Below are 24,604 nucleotides of genomic sequence, written 5' to 3' on the forward strand. Positions count from 1 at the left end.
ATATGTTCGGATTTATTTTCTTACAAGTGCTGCCACTAAGTGGTACACTCTGCTTTGTGAGCGCCAGCATGCCCTACTTCATTTGAATCGCTCAGCACTCCACACACAGCAGGCGAGGATAAACTATATCCTGTAAACTGTTAGGGTACATCCCACTATACAGGTCATCCCCATCGCCTTTCTTAAGTACTGTTTGTAAAAATAGAACAAAGCATCTCTTGCCTGTCAGCTCAGCCACAGACAGAGTTGTGTAGGTTACCTTCAAAACACAATGCACTTACAAGAAGTGCTGCTTTTCAGTCTTCTTTCACATAAAAGGCCACAAAAACGGTGTTCAGTCTCCAAGTACATTAGGTTCATATGAACACGGCGCACCTTGAAAGTTAAAAGCAGAGCTCCGTTCAGATTAGGATTTCAGCTATAAAAAGCTCAATGTGGCAGCAAAAGTGACACTGAGTAAAAATATCCAACACAATACATCCTACGACGACGCAAAAAAAAAGAAAGTATGACTTAATTGGAAAGGTTTATATTTGAATCAAATTTTGACTTTGAAGCACTTCCACACTTAGTTTTTGCTTAAAGGTCACAATGGGATGCGCTTTTGTTCCAGTTAATTCACAAGAGGTACATTCTTACAAATTACATGAAATTGTGAAGCAAAAAACTGCTAAAGCAACAAGAAGTCAAATATTCTCAATAAAAATCCAAATTTGACTTAAAATATAACAAATAGTTATTTAACACGAATTTGTATACAACTAATGCCTGTTGGTGCATATTCTACACATATTGAGATACATCGGGGGCACTTTAGTGTTAATACACAACCTCTAGAGGTCAGTCTATAACTAATTATGCGACAATTCATATTTATATTACATGCTAAAGGTGAAATAATAATCTCTGCTTCATTTATAACCTGTTTAAAAGCAAAAGCCCACATTTTCATAGTATAACTGTAAATAAATCCAGGAAGTAAATGACAATAATTCATGAAATTGTGTATTTTAAAATATCATCCGCTGTCTAATAAAATAAAAAGCAAATATTTAAGACAAAGTTTTGGAGTGTCTTCAGCTCCAAAAAAGATGTTTTTTCTTTTGAATTTTCCTATTAACTCACTTAGAGATAACACTTGATTTAATGCAGAGATTTTTGGTTCTAAAAGTTTGATTTTCAGTTAAAAATGAAAAAGAGTGCTGACTGACCCAGCACCTTCCAGTCCCCAGTGTGCTGCTTCCACCCTCCATTAAAGGAAAGCAAACACTACAAATACAGGAACTATTAGTGCTTTAAATGAAAATACTATATCTTCCACTGGTTAAACTACAGACTGCCTTAAATCCCTTCTTGCAAATGTCTCTACAGAACCACTGTGTATTGAAATTTGAGGGGAATATATCTAAAACCTTCAACAATTGGCTATCTTGTCTTATAAATTTGAAATTTTTGCATCCTTGCCCTTTTCTTGAGGGCTTTTGCCGTTTCTGTTTCTTATATCGGCATGCTGTTGAGTTCTTTCTTAACTAGAGAACGCTATTTCAGAGTATACAGCATCTTGTTTTCAGCTAGTCGGAATCTTAGCTATTTTCCCGTTGGCTGACAACCCTTAACCTCTTCACTGTGTAAACCCTACAATTAGATTCATCATCGCAAACAAAAGCCACGTACAGAGGTTGACAGAGGCCCTGATGCTCTTCACTCAAGTGTCTCCCACAGCTGCCTGTTCAGATAGAAATAGCCACTGGAGTGCAGGGGGATACGGTGCAACGGGCTCCTTTTCTCTGTTTGGAATTAACAATATTATATACAAGTGGCAGGTGTAGTGTGGTGTGGTGTGTGGATGCGCTGCATCGAGTCGAAGCGCAACACAACACATTTACTGTGGCTTTAGAAAAGTTGGAGGGGGGAAATGAAGCCGTTTTGTTGTTCGGTCTAATGCACGCCTGTTCTTTCGTTTGCGGCGGGGAAAATTTTTTTATGGACTACACCACTTTGAAAAATATTCATGCACCTTGAAATTGTTGCTCGTCATAGCGGAAACCCCAGAGATCGAGAGCAGTAATGGGATTTCATGTGATGGATCAACACAAAGTAGTGCATAATTGTGGAAGTGGAAGGAAAATGACGCATGATTTTCTGGATTTTTTTCCCCCACATAAAAAACATAAAAGTGTGTGGTGTGCCCTTGGATCCAACACATCAGAGTAAAAGTTTGTTAAATCACATTTTACTGCAATTCCAACTACTAGTTGTTTGGGGTATGTCTCTGTCAGCGTCGAGATGTACAGATGGAAATCATTGTAAAAGATTAGAACCTCAGTCAGATCAAATGGAGAGCAGTCGATCAACATCACTTTTCAGGTTTTGCCTCAGATTCTGCCTGTGGATTCAGGTCAAGGCTTTGACTAGGCTAAATGATTTGTCAAACCATTCCAAAGCTCTGGTTAGGGTCATTGCCATCATCTATAGTGAAGTTGTTAAAGTCTCCAACAGTTTTTTATTGTCCTGTAGCTCCTTGAGCGTTACTGACTGTCTCTTTGCTGTTTCTCTGGCCGGTCTATTAAGGTGGACGGTCAGGTCTAGGTAGGCTTCTAGTTGGGCATTAATCGTTCCATTTCTATGTGAGATGGAGACACTGGTTAAGAACCTAGCCTTACTTCAAATCTCTCCATGACATTCTCCCTGACATGCCCTGCTGTGTCCCCTGGTCTCTATGGACCATTCTCCATTGCCATGTCTACTCTAGTCTGCTAATGTCTGGTTCAGTTCCAGCCAAACTGAGTGCGTCTCCATTGGTTTGAAGTGAGTCGTTCACACTATGTGAGCGGAGACGTGGTCAACGCTCTATGGATGTCATCTTGCCGCTTGTATCCTTGGGTGTGCATGTTCTCTGAAATCTCTGTAGATTTATTCATGGTGAGTTGTCCCATTCAGTTGACGCTGTTTGCACTCTTCCATCCCAATTCACAAAAACGTTTGGATCTTAAGGTCTGACCATGAAATTATCTCTGTGTAGTTTTCCATCTTGCCAGCTATAACAGTCTTGTCACAAATTGAAATTGAAAATGGTGGTTGGGATGTATTTATTGACGTAAATCCAATCAATGAATGCCGTTTGCTGCCAATCGAATCGCTGGCGCTCAACACCTCATTAGGTCCGGCCAGTACCATCCCTGACGTGGTTCCAAAAGACGTGCAAGAACCGCTCAGGATCTGGGAATGCAGACGAATCCGGCTGGGAAAGACTCGGAAAGATGGGGTTGAAGCCATGCCCATGGAGAGGTAGTTTATGATGCAGGTTGTAAATGGCTGACTTTCAGTTACACCCATGTTACCTCCAGTTACTCCTTCGGTGAAGTCTGAAGGGAATTAGTTACACTGGTATTTAATTAGAACCATTAGAGTAATAGGACTTGAATATAAATGCATCATACACTTTTATTTGCAGAAGCTACTTCAGAATTGGACATTTAGTCTGTCACATAAAATCTTAAATATTGACGTTTGCGATTGGAACATGACAAAATGCTAAAGCAAACAATTAATTGGTGAGAAACTGTAAAAGATCAGAAATGATTACACTTCAAATACAACCTGTGACCCTTTCTGTTTCATACACAGCAGATTCGCAGGAACAGAACTCCAGTCTTTGTTTCAGGATATTTGCACACTTGACAAGAAAAATGGATTTGGTTTGTGCCTCACTTTAGTTGTCACTGCTTGATATGCTAGAAAGAGAGTGATATGCTTTTCCCTGGCTATTTTTATGCGTCCTGTGATTACCCTGATGCCATGCTCCTGCCTGCTGAGTACCTATTACAAAGTAAGAGGTTTTTATTTCAGACAGAAGACAGTGAGTCCACTTTATGACCTGATTTCTATGTACTTTCCTCCATCTGAGAGAGGTTGCTGTAAGTTAGCCTGCAGCTTCTGCAACCAAACAGAAGGCTAGTACCATATGAAGAGGGTTTTTTTTTTTTTTTTTTTTTTTTTTTTTTGCCCCGAGCTGAAACATTACACAACGTCATTTGGAACACAGCCTGTTCAGAGCCAGTAGTGGAAGAAAAAAAAAAAAAAAACAGAACAAGGAGGAATGGAATTAAGACAAGAGAAAATGGCACATAAAGCAATCAGAATATTTAGCAAATAAATGTAGCACCATCTGCCGCGAGACGGCTCCTAGGATGTCACCCTACATTGAGCTGCAAGACTGCCACGGAAAGCCATTTGGATCCCACTCATTTAGCGTGCCTCAAAATGCACTGGGGAGTGAACGAGAAGCTGGTGTCCAAACAATTTCACATCTGCTAATTGTGAGCTACACTGATCCACCAGATTTCATCTGCAGTACGGTTAATACGCCGCGGGCAAGAGACAAGACTTGGAGACGGGAGATGGGGGGGATGGAGGAGGGACTCAGAAACACTTCGGTCGTTCTCCTACGGAAACAGCTGATTTCCAGGAGACTGATTTGATTTTCCTCACCTTGGTTGTGTTTGATGGTGAAGTTGGGGTTGCTCTGCATCTCTTGGACCAGGCGGTAGTCGAATCTGTGACCCTGGCTCGGGTCGTCTTTGTCCACGGCGCTGACGGTGTGAATCACCTGTGTTGAAAACAAGATGAGAGGATACACAAAGCAGACAGGCAAAGCCATTAGAGAACACAGCCTACTCATTCTGTCTTTACCTCTGGAGATCAAAAGACCTGATATCAGTTCCTTAGAATATTAGAGGGTAGAACTGGATCCCCTTTCCTTTCAATTCACTATCAAATACAGAACCAATAAAACCTTTAAAAAAAGACCATCTATGTCTGGAGGAATGGGCCAAACATCCAGTCAACTATTAGAAGATTGTGAAAGGATACCCAAAAATGTCTTATGGAGCTTAAAAAGAAATATCTACCAAATACTAAAGAAATGTTTGTAAAGTTAGACATTAAAAGTACTAAATAATTCCCTAAAACTATACATTTATTCCAAGAAGACCTGGTCATTGTTGAAAAGGTACATAAACTAAACAGTCACAGCAAAAGTAATAAAAAAACATTTTCTCCCTTGATCACAATATAAATGCACAATTCTGAACTGGAGCAGCTCAAACCTGAACATACTAATGTCACAAAAGACAAAACAATTTCACAATTGTGGTGTTTGAATTAAATAAGAAACGCAACTAAACTCAGACATGAATAAGTTTGTATTAAAAAACATGCCTCCTCCATCTTTCTCCAACCACTTCCTTTTGTCATCTTCTTTGTGGTTTCTGCCAGCAGCAACGCCTGCTTGTTGATTATGAGTTGTTTGTAACTAAAGGAAAGGTTTGCATTGCAGTTTTGCAAAAAAATCCCCCAAAATCCCCACCTCATCATAGCGCCAAAACATTTTTCTAATGTATTTTGTTAAATTGCAACAGTCAAACTGCTCAACAATATGGTGAACTAAAACTGAGCCTTAGTTTACAGACAGTATGTGACGTTTCCATAACGCCTCCAACATTTTCTCACATTTACCTACACATAATTCAATTTTATTTTTTTAATATGCCAGCCTACATGGCAAAACAGAAAACAGGGATTAGCTTTTGGTTTTCCCCGGCCCCAGAAATATTTCACATATCCCACTCTGTGAACCCGATGTTGCCTTCTCTTGTGAGCTGAATGTATCGCTGCACTCCTACTGCTTATTCCTGAGGTTTATGAGTATTATCAGTGAGCTCCTTTCCAGCTTGACACACTTTCAGGCTCCTGGCCAATCTGTTAATCTGTCCTCATGGGTCTTCACAGGTTGTACGTCCCGATGATTGATTGGAAATTTAAATTCGGGACCTGCAGGACAGTTTCTCTTTTTCTCCGCTTCCTTTTTTTCCCCCCCTTTGAATAAAGCTCCCTATTGTACGCACACAGTTGCCCTGAATGAGGGCGATTGATGAGAAGGAGAATACTAAGTACTTGTCCAGGATATTTATATATATATATATATATATATATATTTTTTTTTTGGCTAGGGAAAGCATTGTGCCATGTGGAGGAAGACATGAAAGACAGTCTTGAATTATGATCCCCTCTGATCAATCCTGACTGCGCTCATTTTCCGTTGGCTCGGTGCGCGCCATGTCGAGGGAGGCCTGTTTCAGAGAGAAAAGGTCTGTACTCCCACCTGCGCGGTTTCCCAGCGAAATAAATAGGCTATAATTCATTGTGCCCAATCATTACAAGGGAGGAGAGGGAGAAAAGGAAAAAGGACAGAGAGTAGGAAAGTGATAGATCGCTGCTTTGATGAATGAGTCATTTCTTTCCTTACCTGTCCAGGTTTCCCATTTTCACACAGATAGGCCTCGTATTCAGTGGCAAACTCAGGGGCATTGTCGTTAATGTCCATTACTCTGATGGCCACAATTGCTCTTGATATCTGACTGTGGTTTCCTATTATGGTTCAATAGACAGATGGACGGGAAGGGAGGGAGGTTGAAAAGAGGGAGAGAGTAGAGGAAAAGTAGTAATGAATAAGCAGGAATTGGAAAAAAAGAGGCTTCACACAAACAAGGCTCCGCGTGAATTTCGGCTGCATGTATTCTGCGACCTGGTTTTAATTTGTTTTTATTTGCTTTGGCTTCGTTTGTTCTTTTTCCCGGCTTCTGGGAGAACGGAGGACGAGACAATTCATCTCCGTTTCAGCAAATAGAAAACCCCCAAAAAAAGACAAAAAAAAAACAAAAACATGCCGGCATCAGATTTTAAAATGGTTTTAGAGAATCCCCTGTACACTATCATGTTTAAAACATGAGGAGTAAAATCATGCATATGACAGAGCCATTTGTAACTCAAGTCTGGAGAAAAAATAAAACCAAAACAAGAAAAGGCCATTTAATCAGATGAGGTTTCGAGAGAAAATATTCATCACTGATAACTGACAGTCGCGTTCAAGAGGCCTGTGAATTTATTTATTCATCAGTGGAACAATTGGCAACTTTTCAAGCAGTTAATTATTCCTTTAACCCCCAAAGAAAACTTCCCCCACTGCAGCCAATGAAACTTTGAGTTCAATTATTTTGTTGATTTTTTTTTTTACCCTTTTGTCTGAATTAATGTTTGTACACAGCAGTTATTACAATTGACTTACAAATAGTTGCTAGGCTGATTTTTCTTTTTCATTTAAAGTTTCACTAATTTATATCCATACCACAAAAAGCCCCACAAAAAACCCCCCAAAAAAACAAACCACACAAAATAAACAAAAAACCAAGTTTGCTAAACGACGTTGAGTTGAAATATCGAAGGTTTTTTGAGGCAAATTTTATTGGATTATGGATGTAAAACTTGCTGGGGACAAACTGTTTCATAGTTTAGAGTACATGAATTAGACCCCTGTGGATGTGAAACTATCCTTTTTGTTTACCGTTGCTCTGTTCTGTCAATGAAACGAGGCTTCAAGTGAAGAGTTGGAAGTTATTTTGCGTTTCCAAGTGTTTTCACAAATGCATTTACTTTGTCTACAGTTAAGATTGTATCCTGTATTGGGATACATCACTGGAATCTCAAGACTCTTAGAGTTGTAGTAAAGTACAACATATATAGTATATAATACAGTATATGTACATAGAAAGAGTATTGCAAAAATTTTAAAAATCTCCCTCCCTCATCCCTCCCTCAAAAAAACAGCTAATGTTCTCAAGTCCCACCTATGGGCCATAAGTATGCTAATGTCTACTTTAATTAATGCAATATTTAAACTAACAAACTTTTTGAAGATCCTTGGTAAACATTCTAGTTACTGGAATCCAATGTTTTTGGCTTAACCAGTGCAGTTTTCTAACCAGTAAACTAAACTAAACTAAACTCATTGTCTCATTAGCTTTTACAGCTAGGCGCTAGCACGTTGAGCTAGCCCACAACCCTGTTTAATTTGGAGGTTGCTACTTCAGGAAGACCCAAATGTAGCTATTTCCAGTACCAGTAGAGTGTTTAAAACAGTGCAGCTTTCTTTTAAAAGGAAACTGTTTTTCTTTTCACATAGCGGTCCAGCTGGTTATTCATCCTGCTACAACAGAGAGCTAGGTATTAGCAGGTACTCGTCATGTTGCGCCTTTGCTTTTTCTTTTTGGATGCTTTTGGTGTGAAAAAGAACCGTCTGCCACACATCGGCTATTTGTACCCACTCTTGGGATGTTTTGTTAATTCGATGAAGGAGCTAATTGATCCTGGGCGCAATTCCATAGATGCTAGCCAAGCTAAACCGCTAATGTTGATTTGATTTATTTATTTTTGTTCCTTACACCTTGTCCATGTTATAGAAAGTAGAGCTTTAGAAAAGCTGACAATGCTTTGGAAATCTTTGAGTTTACATGTGTCCTCTTTGAGGAATAAACCTATCAGGCTGATCACAAATTCAAGACGCTACAAACAGTTTCAAATGTCAACTCTGAATCATTTCGCCTGCCTCACAGCGACTGCTCCCTCACATGCACAGTCAGACATCGTCTCTGCTTCTCAAATAAAAAATTAATGACCTCTTAGCAAGGCTGGATAAAAGATGTTGAGCGCTGTTTAATTATAGCTCTTAAACAGAAATTGGAATCAGCAGTTAGAAGCTTTACAGAAACCGGAGATCAGAAACTACCTCGGCGCATATCTCTTTAAAAAACAAAAAGAAAACTGGGTGAATTTGAACAAACTGTTGAGTTTAAAAAAGCCAGCCATATTTTACTACTATAATATTCTATCCTATAGTATTATTAGGGTGCTGCTGGTGCATCAGTTCACTATACCAGAGAATTTCACATAGTAACAATGGACTGCATTACCAGCACCTGACAGGGTTTGATAGTTACACACCATGAGAGGAGTACAAATGTCACAGTGGGCATAGATGAGTGTCTATAGAACAAATTATTGTCACCAAGACGGATCACACCGAGGGAGGACTATCATATCACCGAGAATTACAGAGCCTGATGACATCTCTGTCTGCCATGCAGACACAGGTACAGGTACCCCAAAGGAAACTTATCAAATGGAAATCATTTGGTACACAGGCAGACCACCTATGGCTCTGGAAATGATTCAGTTTGGCAGGTTTATAACTGGCAACACACACAAGTGGAGGCATCATGGATGGTTTTTCTTCTGCCTAATCAAGTTAGGAATAAACTAGCAGAGCGGTTCCAAAATTGTACATCAGCAGCAGTAATCGTTAACATAGAAAAAATAAAAGTGCCGTAAGTATATTAAAAAACATTTCTGCAAAAACTACACAGCCTGCATCTCATTAGCCTGAAATACTACAATGCTGTAGAGCCATATTTGGGACATTCAACACTCCTTTTTATCACAGTTCTTTTTCTCATTTCTTTAACTCTTACATATAAATGGTTTTACATAATGACTTGTACTATAAGTACAGTAGAACCCCCAGCCTATTCATGGTTCAGTATTCATAGATTCACCAATTCACAGATTTTCTGTGATAGTAACTTTAAACTGTTTGTGAAAATCTCACCTATTTGTAGGTTTTTGTGCATGTTCTCCAAAGTACTTAAAAGAAAACACAACTAACGAAGTTGAAATTTCTAGGCGCAATACATCACACACTATTGGGTGGCATTTGGTACGCAGCCAATCCAGGAGGGCCATTCATTTTTCTCGATGCTGATTGGCAGTACCCCCAGGAACTGGTAATTACCAGAAACATCTTTTTTTTTGCTAACATCTCTTTTGGGAATAAAAAGACTTAGACCATTATTTTAGGAAGGTGAATATATAAAATCATTGCGATACTGTGAAACTGTGTTTAGCGCCATAGCATGAGAATCTCATTGTGAATCCTAGATCACAGTAATAAAGTCATAGCACATTTTCTGAATTCATTTGGTTTTTGAGGGCAACAACGGTCGCATTCGTTTGTCGTAACATGAACCTGTTGCTACACAGACTGCATTAATACAACTGCAGTTGGAGGAATCCTAGGATTAGTTGATTTGATCTGCATTTCCTGTCTTTCAACAAACGAAGGAAACCAAAGCGGAGAGCCGGGGCCCTTGAAAGTCGAGGCCCTCCGCCTACCTGGAAGGCAAGTTGAAAAAGAGGTAAACAGAGAGCTGAGTGGAAACTGACAGTCGGATAGACAGTGATAGATGGATTAAAGTGGAGAGAGAGGAGGGGACCCAATCCTCACCCACCCTTTCTCCACCCTCCCTCAAGCAGACAGGGAATAGAATCTGATTAGTCAGACGTCAACTGGTGCGAGGCGGCAGAACGAGCAGCAGTTTGGGTGGCAAATGGCACCGGGATAGAGCCTGGGAAACACATCTATTCCCTTTCACGCCAGAGGAGACACCGCCTTCTACTCTCCGAGCGTGAAGAATAGCAAAACCGCCGTATTCATTTTGGCAAATTCCTATTAGGTGCTTTTAGAGATGCCACTATCTCAAGCCACAGTTACTTTGCCAAGGGGCAGGAAGACATGCCTGCAGTGTACGGGGGGGGGGGGGTTTACAACGCGACAGGGCGACGGGGGCTTATCGAGTGAAACACATTCGGCTCGCTGGAAAAGGGGACGCCGCGTCGATTGGGGGGAATTCGTCTTTAACTCCACGGCCAAAAACATTGTGACAGTGTTTGGGGCTTTGATTTATTCCAACAATTAACGAGTGTTTCCTTTGATTAAAGGAAGAACGGGACGGGACCAGAGCGAGAAGCAAAGGAGAGATACGGCAGAAGCAGACAGAAAAGTTACAAGCTGAGTCAATTTCTATCCCAATAGCTTAAAGGGGTACATTAAGCTTTATCACATCATACAGCCCCCCTGAAACAATCTGTATGCAAATAAAGCCTTGCATACGGTTGAAGCTGTTTGTAGCTCTGCCGGCAAGATTTTCTACATCGTCAGTGACTTTTTTTGTGCTTCGCAGATGTTCTTTAATCTGTAATGGATGCCTGGCGTTTGGAGCAATCCACTCTGGAGCACGTCTTTAAAACAGTCTATTTGATATGTCTTAATGTTATTGCACTTCCACAAATTGAGCGCTGGGCCGTTTAATTCAATCAAAACTCAGCAAATTAACGCGTTTAATGCCTCTGCGGAGTCACGGGCTAATTGTTTGTGCCGTGCTCCCGGAGCGGTTAAACTGTTCAACGGAGGATTTCCAGCAGTAGGTCAGCGATTCCTTTAACTGAGAAGAGTTCAAAAAAAAAAAAAAAGAGAGAGAGAGAACATGTTCTGTCTGGTTTATTTTTAATCTTGCATGCCAATGAGTGTCTAATCGATGACTTGCAGAACCGCATTGGACGATGGGATGAGAAACACTTTTAACATGTTTTAACAAAATAATTAGGAACATAGAGTAGAATGTTATCTTACTTTAACATCTACAACTACATATAAACACTTAAAATATATTTTCACCTTCAAAGAGTAACTCATTCAAAATGAACCCTAAACTTAAAGACTAATTCTTGTTTCAACACATTAGATAATAAGGTCTTCTTGTATTCATTAATTTGCCCATTGATTTTTCATTCCTCTTTACTTTAGATTTGATGCAGAACTTCATCTCCACTGACTTTATTGTCAACCTTTTGCTGTTGGACCATTCAGTCGGTGAAAAACTCGATCATCAGTTGTGGTTTATTATATATGATAATTGTAACTGTATATAAGACTCATTTTTCAGTGAGACGTTTTCCATAGAGGTTTGTCGAGTCAGTCAGTTTTTGATACAAATGGATATTTTATTTTATAAAGTCTAAGCTAATGTTATTTGAAAATAAAAGTAGATTAAACATACAGCTCTGCTTTTGTAGTGCGGTCCTGTGAAGTTATCAGTAATAGTTTTTTAATGCAGTAAAAAAGCTTTTAGTCGATGTAAATGCATCCTCAAAGTGGTGGAAAGCTAACAAGCTAAGGACGTGCACACAGCATCAATCTGCCTCATGAGCTAATTTGAATAAAACCTTGGCTGATTTGGACTTTGGTCCCATCCACACGACAAGGTCTTCTTTTTTTTTAACTGTAAAGTTTTAGTTTTTTCTCCACGTCTTTTTAAATGGATTCCAAAGGGAAAATGTAATAACGTGGACTAATGTAGACAGTGAACATGGTCAGGTTAGCTCAACCTCTAACCTAACCGATAACCTCAAATGCGTATGACATTTATTTTTCTCTCTTTCTGCAGGCGTAGACTGTTACAGTGTTGTCTTGTTTTCTCTCTATTGTTCTTTCTCTCTACTCTGATGCAGCTGATCTGGTGGATTAACTCCTCGTCCTTTTCTGTAGATAATTTCACATAACTTCCCTTAAAAAAACAAAACCCTTTAAATATCCCTTTAATTGGAAGCTGTAAATTTGCAGAACATTTTCCTCAGCTTTTATTTCAAAGTGTTTGGAAGCACACAGCCCTCCTTCAGCAGCTAAGTAACAGCTTTGTGTGGCACCAGGACTCGCCCCGCCCGCCCCCACTTACTGACTTCTGTAGCGGTTACTGTGATGTTGTGCCACATATCCGTCTCCCGGTCCAGCGGCTTGGCCAGCGTGATGTTCCCGTCGTCCACGTTGATGTGGAACTGCCTCTCCAGATCCGTGTGCCGATCGATGAAGTACCTGCGAAGAAAAGCAAACATCAGAAATTCGAGCCGGACCGCTGGAGCGAGCAGCTCCGCTCCAGCATCTTCTGGTTGCCGCGGCCGACGGGGAACCCCGCTCAACGAGAGAAACCTGTAGATCAATGGGCATGTAAAACGCCGACAAATCAATAATTATCATCTGAGGAATAATTATGGCCTTCACATGAGCAGCACGGCAGCCTAATGACGTCTCTGAAGCGCTCCATTTCCAATCACACACACACACACGCACACGCACACACACCCACACACACAAAACAAAGCAACCATTAGCACATGTGAGTGTGTGTCAGGGTAAGAGATGTGCTGCTGTTAACCCTGTTTGGCATCTCCCAACACTCAATGGCTCCCAAAGGCTTTGAATTAATGAGTTAGGACAGCAAAGTGTCACACACAACACAACAGGGAGGGTGTGGGTGTGTGGGGGGTGAGTGATAATGGATAGAATTGAGATTAACCAATGGCCTGTGTGTTAAGAGTGTTCTTGCTCGGATTTTAGCAGTGATGTGTTGATGTTAGCCAGGGGCCATTATGGGATTCTCTCAGTTTGAGAAGCTTAACTGAAAACAAAATCCAGGTTTTAAGGTAGTAAACAAAGGTTTTCAATCATATGTACCATATTATGGAAAAACCACTAAAAGCAACAACTAAGAAAGCTGCAGCTGGAATAACACACAGCCTGTAAGAGTCTAGCATGTCAGATTTTCTTGTGATGTGATACACAACTAAAGCCAAAAGTACAGAATACTCATTTAGTTTTTTATTTTTTTTTTGCATGTTATAAAGTAGAGCAACCTATTTCTGGCAATAAGACAACAACTATTCCAGTGGGGGGCATACTGCCGCTAATTGTGAAGCTAAGTTTGTGTTTCCCGGTTTAGCGGTTTTGCTAACTTTGAATATATTTAGCCCCTAAAATCACACTTGAGGATAATTTTATTTATTTATTTTTCCTCCCCTCCAGGGGGTCTTTTGTGGGCTCTAGTGTCCCTTATTTGAAAGTAGGCTGACAGGAAAAGGAAAGACATGTGGTAAATGTCGACGGGTCCGGGAATCGAACCCGCGACGAGGACTCAAGGCCTCCAAACATGGGTCGCACTATCCGCTACGCCACTACAGCACGTCCACTTGAGGCTAAATTTTAAAGAATTCATCAGAATTAGAAATGAACAAAGTCAAGCATGGACTTGGATAGAAATTTGGACCTAATGCCAGTCAGCAGCATTACTCAGTGAACAAACGTCAGAGATATTGAAGTGTCTGTGGTATTTAAAATACATAGTGAGGTGTTGTATTTATATGTATTTGATTGTGTTTCACTGGTTTAGCTTGAGGCTAAATCTTAAGGTACTGAACTCCAGAGGCACCTACAGCTGACAGCTGTTACTCTCATGTTTCCACTGTTTTAAAACTACAGTTAGCAATCTAGAACTAGCATTTCTGCTACAACTCAGCGCAGCCCGAGAAACCAAGCAGGTAGCCCAACAAAATAACCAGCTCATATGATTTTACTCCAACTGTTGGACCGTAGCAAGTGCGTGATGGGAAAAATTGTTTTTTTGCTCTATTGATGGGAACATTTTTATTCTCAGGTGGACATTTTTCCAACAATTCAGATCTGTGACCCACTGATTTATGTTTCCGAAATGTTTACGACTTTAACTCAAGGGCAAGTAGGATTTATAAACTCTGCGGAAAAAACACTGAAGCAGAGGGTATGTAATTGAAACACACAAAAAAAAAAATTAAAAAAAAAATAAAAAAGAAGGATTCTCCTGGAGCTACTTGAAGGTGTGAAATTGCTCTTTCATATTGGAGCGCGCATGGCCGCCAATTCCCGGGACAAGCCCACACAAAAACTGGCTCGAAAAGAATCTGTCATTATGGGTCATCTTTGGTTTCCACACGTCGCGCTCGCCATTGTGCGCGGCTGTCACAAACAGCCTACTCGCCACTGGAAAAAAAAAAACAACAAACAAAAAACAAAAATACACACACACGCATGTAGCCGCAGTGATTCATGTGAGCTAATTACACCGTGTACTGCACAACTGTTTCCAACCCCCCCATGTCCCCTCCTCCCTCCAGGGGGACACGCTGTCTCCGTTCATCTCGCGCCGTCTCGCTCTCATGTCCTCCTTCACAGTCGTCACCTTTTTTTCTTTCTGTTCAATCCAGAGGGGGTCTCGCGCTCTTCCCATTGTAGTCCCACTATCACACACACACACCCTTTCTAACACTTGCACCCTGCTGCCCCCTGTTTTCATTTTTTCCCCTTCCTCAACCTGGGTTTCATGCCATCATCTCACACTGGAGCTGCTCATCCTCATCAGTGCAGACCTGTTGGCAGATCTGCCAACAGGCAGTATTTCTTTTTATTAGAAGAACTAAAAAAAAGAGGGGTTGAAAAAGGACAGAGGCGAAAAGCAAAAAAAAAAAAAAAGAAAATGGAGAAAGCACACCAGACAAACTCTCAACAACTGTTTATGTGAAGGCGGGTGCTGCTTATTCAAGAATGGCAGGGAATGAAATAAATAAACCACTGGCCCAGATTCCAATTGTTGGGGAGATGTACCGAGGCGTGACATTTCCATTTTTGAGATGAAATGGTGTAAAATCCTCCAGACGGCAGGGCTGGTGGAGGTCCATGAGGATCCTCCTCCTCACCCCCCAGCCCCCATCCCCTCTGTCTGTGCCCCAACACTTCCCAACCCTCCACCCTTACGCCCTGCAGACGCAGAGCACTTTCAAGACAGGCAGACAGCAGCAAACCACCTGGGAGCAGCTGCTCTCCTGCAGACTGAGTGGATCCCAGTCAGGCTCTGACAGCCTCACGTGGAGGCAAGGAGACAGACCCTGAAATGTTCTGCCACCTGCCACTCACACTGACAACGTGACGTGCAAAGAATTAAAAGCAAAAAAAATAAAAAAGGATTTAAAAAAAAAAAATCATTTCCAACTTTACAGACTGTGCTGGGTGCGTCGTTGCCTCGTTCCTCTCTTTCTGGACGGAGCCGTTAAAAGCCGGTCGGCGAACAAGCTAAACGTAACAGCTGGGCAACTGAGCCCAAATGTTTTGGATATTTGGGCTCAGTTGAATGACTCGGCTTAGATCTATTCAGCTTCCTCCCATCTTCAGGAAATCAGAAAGCTTGTTATAAAAGCTGCTCTGTTTTGTAACTGTGAAGATGGTTATTTTGTTTTATTTACATTTCAATGCACAGCTTTCCTCCCAGACTACTTGTCAGTTAAACAGCATGGGCAGGACGTCTCTCTCTGTTGGAGCTGCTGTAGGTTGCAGTCTTTAAGCCTCATTAACTATGCTGCCTGTCAGCAACTCACTTAGTTTTCCATCATAGCTTCCTCTTTATAAAAAATTTCTACTCTGTGTGTAAAAATAAATAATTTCACAGGCAAAAAAATTGCATCCCATATTAAAGAGCATACAACAAAGGTGTTGCATTGAATTCTACATTTAAAAAGACTTTACAGTTAAAAAAACTTTACTCAAAAGAGAAACATTACTGTCCCTGGTAACAGTCAGTCGTGCAGCACATCCGAAGAGGCCTCTGACGGAAGAATGTTGCTTTATGACGTTTTATGACTATGAAATAATGATATGCTAACAGCTCAGGTTCTGATGATATTCCACAGTGAAGTCCTGGATGACATCATCAGTGGGCTAGCACGGCTAATCCACCTCACTTGCTTTTGTCACTCCACTTTAAGATGGGATAATAAGAAAGGATCATTTTATTAGACTCCCACAGGAGAAATTTGTCTTGGAAGCAGAGGCAAAACAATAAAAGCTCATCCAAAAGGACAGTGACCATAAACAAATACATAAAAACAAAAAATACATGAAAGCACAAATGTCAGATCGGCAGTACATCCCCATAACCATTTCCATTCACGTACAATACATCCTCTACATGCTAGTCTTGATCACCGTCTGGACCTCCTGTTACTCTGTCCATGCGCCTCTAGTCTGCCATTCATCAGGTTAATGGAAAGTGATACAAATGAATGTTTCAGACGGTCATATTTTCACAGGGGGACCCTGAACCGTCTCCCAGAGTTCATGAGGGCATATTCTGATGTGAGCACATGTGACCCATCAGACAAGATGCTCTGAGCTCGCCTGATGGTGGCCTGCTCAAACAGATAGATCCAGAGTGTTGATGATCTTACTTGCCCTCTTCACCAGACTTTGAACTTTTAATTTAACAGGAAGATTTCCAAACCAACAGCCCTATAAAAGATCAACATTGTGATTTTTGGAAACGCCACACAATCAAAGTCGTCTAAGAAAACAGAGATGCTGGTGAACATCAGCGCATACAGTTGTCACATGAGAGCGCCGACTCAGATCGCCATCTATGTACAAACCTGAATATTTCAAAGATGTGAGCAGTTTGATGGAGGAGACATGTATGACTATAGGACTCCACTCACTGATTGATTTAGGATCCAGAAATAAATCAACAGTTTTTGAGGTGTTTATCTGTAGTTTATGAGTCACGCCAAATAACAAACTTATCTACAGCAGCTTTATGACTGTCAGGATTGTCTGTTAAAAGACTCAAAATAACTGTATCATCTGAAAATGTTATAATATACTGATAGTGTTGAGAACTAACACATTCATTTGAGTACAAAATAAAAAGGTAAGGCGAACTGACGCAACCTTTGGGGGCTCCTGTGCTACTTAACGTAGAATCAGAGAGAACTGAATTGTACTTTACTTGCTGAGATCTTTTTGATAAAAAAAGAGCAAAGAGTAAAAGATTGTTTGAACTTCCTCATTCTCTCTAATGCTAATAGGCTGACGATGCAGTCGGGTATAAAGTACTTATTCACCTTTATCAGTTAAATAGTTATTTATGTATGCTATAGGATACATAACACACAACTCTATATTTGCGTTTACGCTGCAAGTTTAAGCAGCCAGGAGAACATCTGTGTGTGCCTTTGAGTTTTAGGTCTTTGTACTATGAATATATATTATTGTTTGCATCCCAATGGTCATAAAATTTGGAAGAGGAGAGGGGGAAAAGACCAAGCTTATCTTTTTATTTATTTTTTGTCCATAGAGAACAAAATGCCCGTGACATTCCTGCTTGTTATTAGGCCAGTAATTCCTCTGGGAGGATCACAGATGTAGGACTAATTTAGCCGTATCCTGAATGCTGACCATTTATGTTTGTACACCGTATTTTATTCAGGTTGGCTCCCAAGCCAGAGGGAGGGTCCAAACTAATCTATATAGAACATAAGAAGAAATATGAAATAACATTATCAAAAAGGAATGTACCAGTGGGCTAGAATAAAAATAAAGCCAACATTGAATATCTTTTTCTTTTTTCAAACCTGGCTCATGTACTTGAGTACTTGTAATACCATATGCTGCATGTCAGCTGTCCACTAACATAGCCTAGAAACAAGCTATTATGTTCCTAGTAATCCACACAGAAACAGGGAAGGGCTGAGGGTCGGGGGGGAAGAAATGAATAAAAAACAGAGGGGAAAAAAATAGCAGTATGGTCAATAGCTTTGGTAGAAATTAAACTCACGGTTTCTTCTTTAAAACCCAGAAGTTTCTTTCAGACAGTCCTAGAGACTGCCAGATGTCACATTGCTTTTTATCTGTTATCAGTCAGGTAGAAAACGAAAGAGCACAGGCTCTGGGGAGAAACGGCTCTGGGGGAGTATTTCATGAGAGCACCTGAAAGGTTATTGGTTGGATGCATTAAGTACAGCTGAGGGGTTGTTTGTCTCCTGAGTGGAATGAGGACATGGCAGCCCACCAGAGCACTCGCCCGCAAGTGTTTTAGATTCAGTCTGGCTTGGCCTGGACCGGGCGGAGGGTTTGGGGGGATTAAGACAGCGAGCGATTCTAATCAGAGGGGGTCGAGTCGAGAGCTATCGCGAATGATAGCTGGATGGCAGCAGCAGTAATGCTGGTATATTTTCCTGGTGCTCTTCATGAACAGGTCAGTCTTTACAAGCTACTGCTACTGTCCAGGAAACAGAAAAAATGTTGTCTTAAAAGTCTGGTATGGATAAGAAAAAAAAAAGAAAAGAAAATTGTTTGCCTTTTTTATTTTTTGAAAGTTTTTAATTGAGTGCAAAAGTATCTCTACCCCTTTTTTATTTTCCATATTACAAATTTAAGCTTCTGTATATTTTACTGGGATTTTATTTGATAGACCAACCTAAAGTTGTTTATAATTGTGAAGAGGAATGAAAATAATGCACAGTTCCTTACATTTTTGACATACAAAAATTAGGGGCAGGACTTTAAATTAATTAATTACATCGATTTCAATGGGTAAAATTTGACTCTTTGTATCTAAAGGTTTGAGCTCGAGACCTTTAGATACAAAGATCCTGAGCTGGACCCTTCACATTCAGGAGTTTCTGGTACACACCTGTATATCTGACGGACAAGCGACATCTGCGAAAAGCAATAGACAACAAAGCTGCTTATCTTGGCCCAGTGGGGTTCATTTTTGCTTTAAAAAAATGATCTGATGGGAAGCTATTGTTCAAGATATCCAAAAAGCAGTTAAGTTAAGCAAAGCTCTTCGATTCTAATGCAGCATCTCAATGCTAAACATGCAGCAGCAGCACAGACGTCCCCAATGCTAACGTTAGCGTCCACAGCTCATATTTCTATGAAAGTTTCATGAGTGATCAGTGGTTTCTGAAACACTGGAAATCTGAATGGTTACAATAGCACTTTACTCCAATCTGATCGCTGACTAATCAAACTGATCAAACTGATGTTTGAGCTCATCCATCCATCCATCCATCCATCCATCCATTTTCTGAACACCCTTCATCCCTAATGGGGTCGGGAGGGTTGCTGGTGTTTATCTCCAGCTGTGTTCTGGGCGAGAGGCGGGGTCACCCTGGACAGGTCGCCAGTCTGTCGCAGGGCAACACAAAGACACACAAGACAAACAACCATTCACACACACACTCACACCTAGGGAGAATTTAGAGAAACCAATTAACCTGACAGTCATGTTTTGGACTGTGGGAGGAAGTCAGAGAACCCGGAGAGAACCCACCATGCACAGGGAGAACATGCAAACTCCATGCAGAAAGATCCCCGGGCCGGGAATCGAACCCAGGACCTTCTTGCTGCAAGGCAACAGCTCTACCAACTGCGCCACTGTGCAGTCCCTTGTTCGAGCTCATATGTCTATTTATTCAATAGCAAAAAAGAGGTTTTGAATTGAGAAAGTTAACTTTCAAGAACTTCCATTTGTTACAGTAACAACTTCAAGTCTTTTGACATTCACATAAACCCACATTCGGGTATAAACCTGCTGACAGACACTCACACTCTGTGCTCCCCTATGAGCAGCTGCTGGAAGTTTACAACTCCAACATGGTGAGTACATCCAGAAAAAAAAAAATCTCTTTAGCTGACAAGTCAAACAGCAAAGCATTCGGAAGAACTTTGCCTATGAGGCACTTGGACAGGAAACAAAGGGAATGCAGAAGGAAGCCACATGCTAGCTGCTGTAATGCTACAAGCTAAAGCTACGGCACTGATGTTTGAGAGCAACTGAAAAGCGTGGGCAGAGCTCCTACATCAACGGTGAAGTAGTTAACCTCTAACTACATCAAAGTAGTTAACCTCTAACTACATCAAAGTAGTTAACCTCTAACTACATCAAAGTAGTTAACCTCTAACTACATCAAAGTAGTTAACCTCTAACTACATCAAAGTAGTTAACCTCTAACTACATCAGTGTCTTTACAGACGCAGATGGGAAAAGCTACTCAGCTGACGATTCCAGTCGGTTGCTAACTAGTGAAGAAACAAAACAAACCAGTCTAAGCTACTCTACTGCTGTAGTTGATCACAAAAAAATAACATACAAAATTACCAGAAAAGAAAAAGTACAGAGCAGCTGCTAAATACATCTACATTCATTATATTCTTGTTTACATGAAAAAAGGTTTTGTAATCCACAGATTCATGTTTGGTTTGAAACCATTTATTTTAGAACAGAATTGTTTTCTGTAGTTAAAAGTAGTTTTATTACTTAAGAGCAAAAACTAAAGAAGATGTAATAAAATGAAATATTTGCACAACTGAATATTTGCTCAGAAGGTGAAGAACTCCAATAGAATAGAAGAGAAATGTCCTTTAATGTCCCACAGTGGGAAAAATCAAGTGAACCAGCGGTTTTTCAGTAGATTTTCTCCATTCTTTGAGGCATTTTTGTTGTCTTCACTTTGTGTTTGTCACGTGAAATACGCCACAACTGGTGGCTCTGACATGAAAACGTGAAAAAGTTGGATGGTTATGAATACATTCCTACATATCTTGTAGATCAATCTATATCTTTGTCCAGAATAGATAACCTGAGCATACTTGCATAAATCTGACGAACAGAAGAAATCCGAACAAATGTAGGCGTACTGTTACTTACTCTGAATGTAATGTAATTCAATTGTAAAGGCGAGTCTGGCGTCAGAGCACATGCTAAAATATTCACTGTTGTTTCTCATATTTAGTCAAATTTTTTTTCTTAGGTTTTATGGAGAAAAAAAAAATTAGATCTGAATACATAAAAGCCCAAGAAGACAAAAGCCTCATAACCGAACAGGCGTATTTATCCTTCTTTACAGAATCATATCTAATAATGGCAGAGCCAAAGTTTGAGTTTTGGCTTGTTATCTGGCGAGGGTTCCCCCCTCCGCCCGCCCTCAGGCTGTTCATTATTAAGAAACACCTGTGATGTTATAAAAAGGCTTCGCTGAGGGTACGGCTCTCTTTCAGCCAGTATATTTTGTAGGATTAAAATCTCCCGGCGCTGTAATCATTTTATCAGCGCGGCGCTCTGACTTACAGGCTAATACAAAGCGTGACTGGAAGTACAATCAAACTGTCTTTGAGGTTTAGGCTGATGCATCATCTCAGGGCCTCCGCACGACAATACTTTGTTTCATCTCACCCCCTCTGTCGACAGCCCCAAAGAAAGCACTCAAAATCTGTGATGGATGATCTCGAAATCATCCGCCTGAGGGTGGAGGTAGCAAACAAAACGCACACTTTTAAATTACGTTTAAGCGTGCCAAAGTACGATTCTGTACACAAAACGAGTGGCGAGCCAAAATGGGAGATATGTTAGTGAAAGACTTGGAATTAAAAGTGGAATCTTAACAGGGAGATCTTGCCAAGCGAACATCGGATTAACTGACCGTTTGTGAGCGTGAGCAACTTTTTAAGCTGCGTCAAAGAGGCTTGCGTGTGTTTAACGCAATTCTAAGGATGAAAGACAACTGCAGGCTGCCCATCAGTGTGAGAGGGCTTTCAAGTCCACCACTCCAAGTGAGAAAGATTATATACAATAAAAAAATTAACATTTAAGAAAGTTTGAGATCTTTGAAGGCGTAGAGATCCCAGACAAACCGCTCTAAAATTAGAGCTTGTAATTTTGTAATTGGGATTTGGATCATTTTCAGGTCAGATTGGTAATCAGTCAAAAAATCTATTTGTAACCCTTTTCAGATTAACAAACATTGACAGATAAAATACTTTTCCATGCCACTTTTAAAATAAGTTAAAAAAGTTTGGCAGAGTCAGGACTAAAAATCAAAAGTTTCAGTATTTTAAGGCCTTAATTCTAATCAGGCAACCCTGTCTATAAGAACGGCAGCACATGACCCAGTTTAAACTGTTTATATGCGGGCAGATTTATAGCTGCAAATGCACAAAAACTTCTCAGCAGCAGGGTGATGCCATCTGCAGTCACACTCATTCATTATTTAATCACCTCCTCCTTCAATAGGGACCGGAGAAAAAAAACAAAAATCAAAAAACAGAGCATGTTTGTTGAACTTTGTGTAGCACCAAATTTGATATAAAGTTAATTTTTTGTAAAGAATACATTTATTTTTTCCTCCTTTAGATACATCTATAACACAAACATCCATGAAAAAGAGTGAGAACTTTGAAAAACGATTCTAAAGATGTTGTATCACAGAGAGAAGAAGGTATGCTGCAACCTGAGGGCTGGATTCCTCCTTGTGGCAATTTCATCTCTATACATGAGCATGCTGCCAGAAATGCGAAAGAGGAGGAGGGGGAAAAAAAACAGAAAAAAAAAAGAAGCAAAAGTAGAATGGACCAGTCCTGCTCTATAGCATCAACCAATCTCTGAAACCCAGCCTGCTCTCTGCTCGCCAGGCAATTACACACAACCTGTTGAGTGTTGTACCGGGAATGCGGTCAGCAAGTCACTGGAGAATTAATGAAATGCCAAAGTGGAGGGAGAGAAATTGCCTGTATAACCTGTCCTCAAGGTGCCCTTGTGGTATTTCCAAGAATAAGTCACACAAGAGGAGAAGGTACTCTGTTCCGGCAGACTGGAAGAGAAAGTTGGGTTTTTTTAACTCGTAATCAACCACTTCTTTTTTTTTTTTTTTTTTTGTCTCCCCTCCGTCATCCCTGGAAATGACCGCAATCACGGAGGTCGCTTCCTCACCGCCTGAGACACTTCCACGTTTTCCAAAGGTCAGGGACGTGAAGAAATTTAATTGGATGCCTCGGTGTCAACCCCTTTATTAAAACAAGTCATTATAGCCAGAGAAAGACCTTCCTCCGGTTTTTACTAAAAGCGATATTAAAGAGCTTTGTCTTTGACAGGTTGCCGTGGCGAGGCAGATGGTCCGGCGGTGAAAGCTAAGGGCTCAGTCGTTAGCTCGGGGTTGGCGGCGGCCTTACCTGACGAGGCTCCCGGAGGAGTCCGGATCCCTGGCGGCTACCCTCCCGATCACCGTGGCGACGGGGGCGTTCTCCTTCACTTCCAGTAGGTACATGGGCTTGGAGAAGACCGGAGGCTCGTCGGCGTCCTCCACCACTATCTTGATGGTGGCCGTGTCCTTGAAGGGCCCGCCGCTGCCGGGCTCTGAGCGGACGTTGGTCGCCTCCACCTTCAGTGTGTAGGCTTTCTTGCTCTCATAGTCCAGAGGCTGGAAGGAGAACACAGAGACTGAGGGTCAAAGAGACGCTCGTCCTCAACTCACATCAGTCCCACGGTAAAAAGTAAAAAGACGGGGAATTCTCTGGTTATCGAACAGAGTAGGTGTTTAAATGTGAAGTCACTGTTTTAATCTGTTGTTGTTTGGACTTTTTATTTTAATTTGCTTTCCTTCCCTTTTTTCATCATTTCTTTGTTTATTTTATTTGTTTATTTTTGCTTAGCTTTTGTCATTTTAGTTATTTCTTGTGTTAGTTCATTTACTCTTCCTTCAACTAGTGTTTCCTTCTGCTTAGATACTCTGTCACACTTCCACTCTTTAGTTCTTGGACCACTGATGGGTTTCAGTGTGTAATGCATCCCAGTTCTCCAGAATGATCTTTCGCCCCGCCCCCCTCATCCACACTTGGGCTGAGCCTGCATCCAGGCTGAACTTCGGTCCCTTTTATTCTGGTATCCTACATAAATTCAATTGTCTTTTGTAGAAATAAAATGACTAATGTGTCCACATGTGTAAATGCAGCTGTTCTTAGAAGGCTTCAGATTCTGTGAGAGAAAATCCCTGAATGAACATCATGGTGAAAACCAAAAAATCACAGGAAAATGATCAATGGGAAAGATGAAGATAAGGTTAGGTTAGGTTAGGTTAGGTTAGGTTAGGTTTTTGAACAATATTCCAAGCTTTGGAGGAAGCTTACCAACACAACAACTATTACTTTGGTTATCTTACATTTTCTTTCAGGTTTTCTCTCCATGTAAGCTACATTTAGTCTGGAGGACGGGGTGTTTAGTTGCTGCCACAACTAAACGTTCTCCTCCTCCTTCTACTAACGTTCTACTTTTCATTAGCATAGATGGTTCTCCTGGCTACAGGTCAGTCACTTAAACCCAATGTTCTAAGCAAAGTTTGTGGCAAAAATCTGAATTTTTTTTTGGCAATCTGCTGATTTTGCATGAATTTGGTACATTTGTGA

General features: G+C 40.8%; 1 protein-coding gene across 4 annotated transcripts in view; it reads right to left on the bottom strand.

The window, feature by feature from the left end:
* cdh8 (cadherin 8) overlaps positions 1-24,604 on the bottom strand; it is a 374,224-nt gene that overhangs the window by 6,007 nt on the left and 343,613 nt on the right. For 3 of the 4 annotated variants that reach the window (XM_044135659.1, XM_044135649.1, XM_044135640.1), the window contains 4 exons: positions 23,375-23,622; positions 12,465-12,601; positions 6,308-6,429; positions 4,492-4,609 (listed from right to left, as the gene is read on the bottom strand). In XM_044135659.1, coding sequence (XP_043991594.1) covers positions 4,492-4,609; positions 6,308-6,429; positions 12,465-12,601; positions 23,375-23,622 — 625 coding nt within the window. Of the gene's footprint in view, positions 1-4,491; positions 4,610-6,307; positions 6,430-12,464; positions 12,602-23,374; positions 23,623-24,604 lie in introns of those variants that run through there. The other variant, XM_044135665.1, reaches the window with a different exon arrangement.

This window comes from Gambusia affinis, linkage group LG02 (genome assembly GCF_019740435.1).
Source record: "Gambusia affinis linkage group LG02, SWU_Gaff_1.0, whole genome shotgun sequence".
In the NCBI taxonomy this organism is placed as follows: domain Eukaryota; kingdom Metazoa; phylum Chordata; class Actinopteri; order Cyprinodontiformes; family Poeciliidae; genus Gambusia; species Gambusia affinis.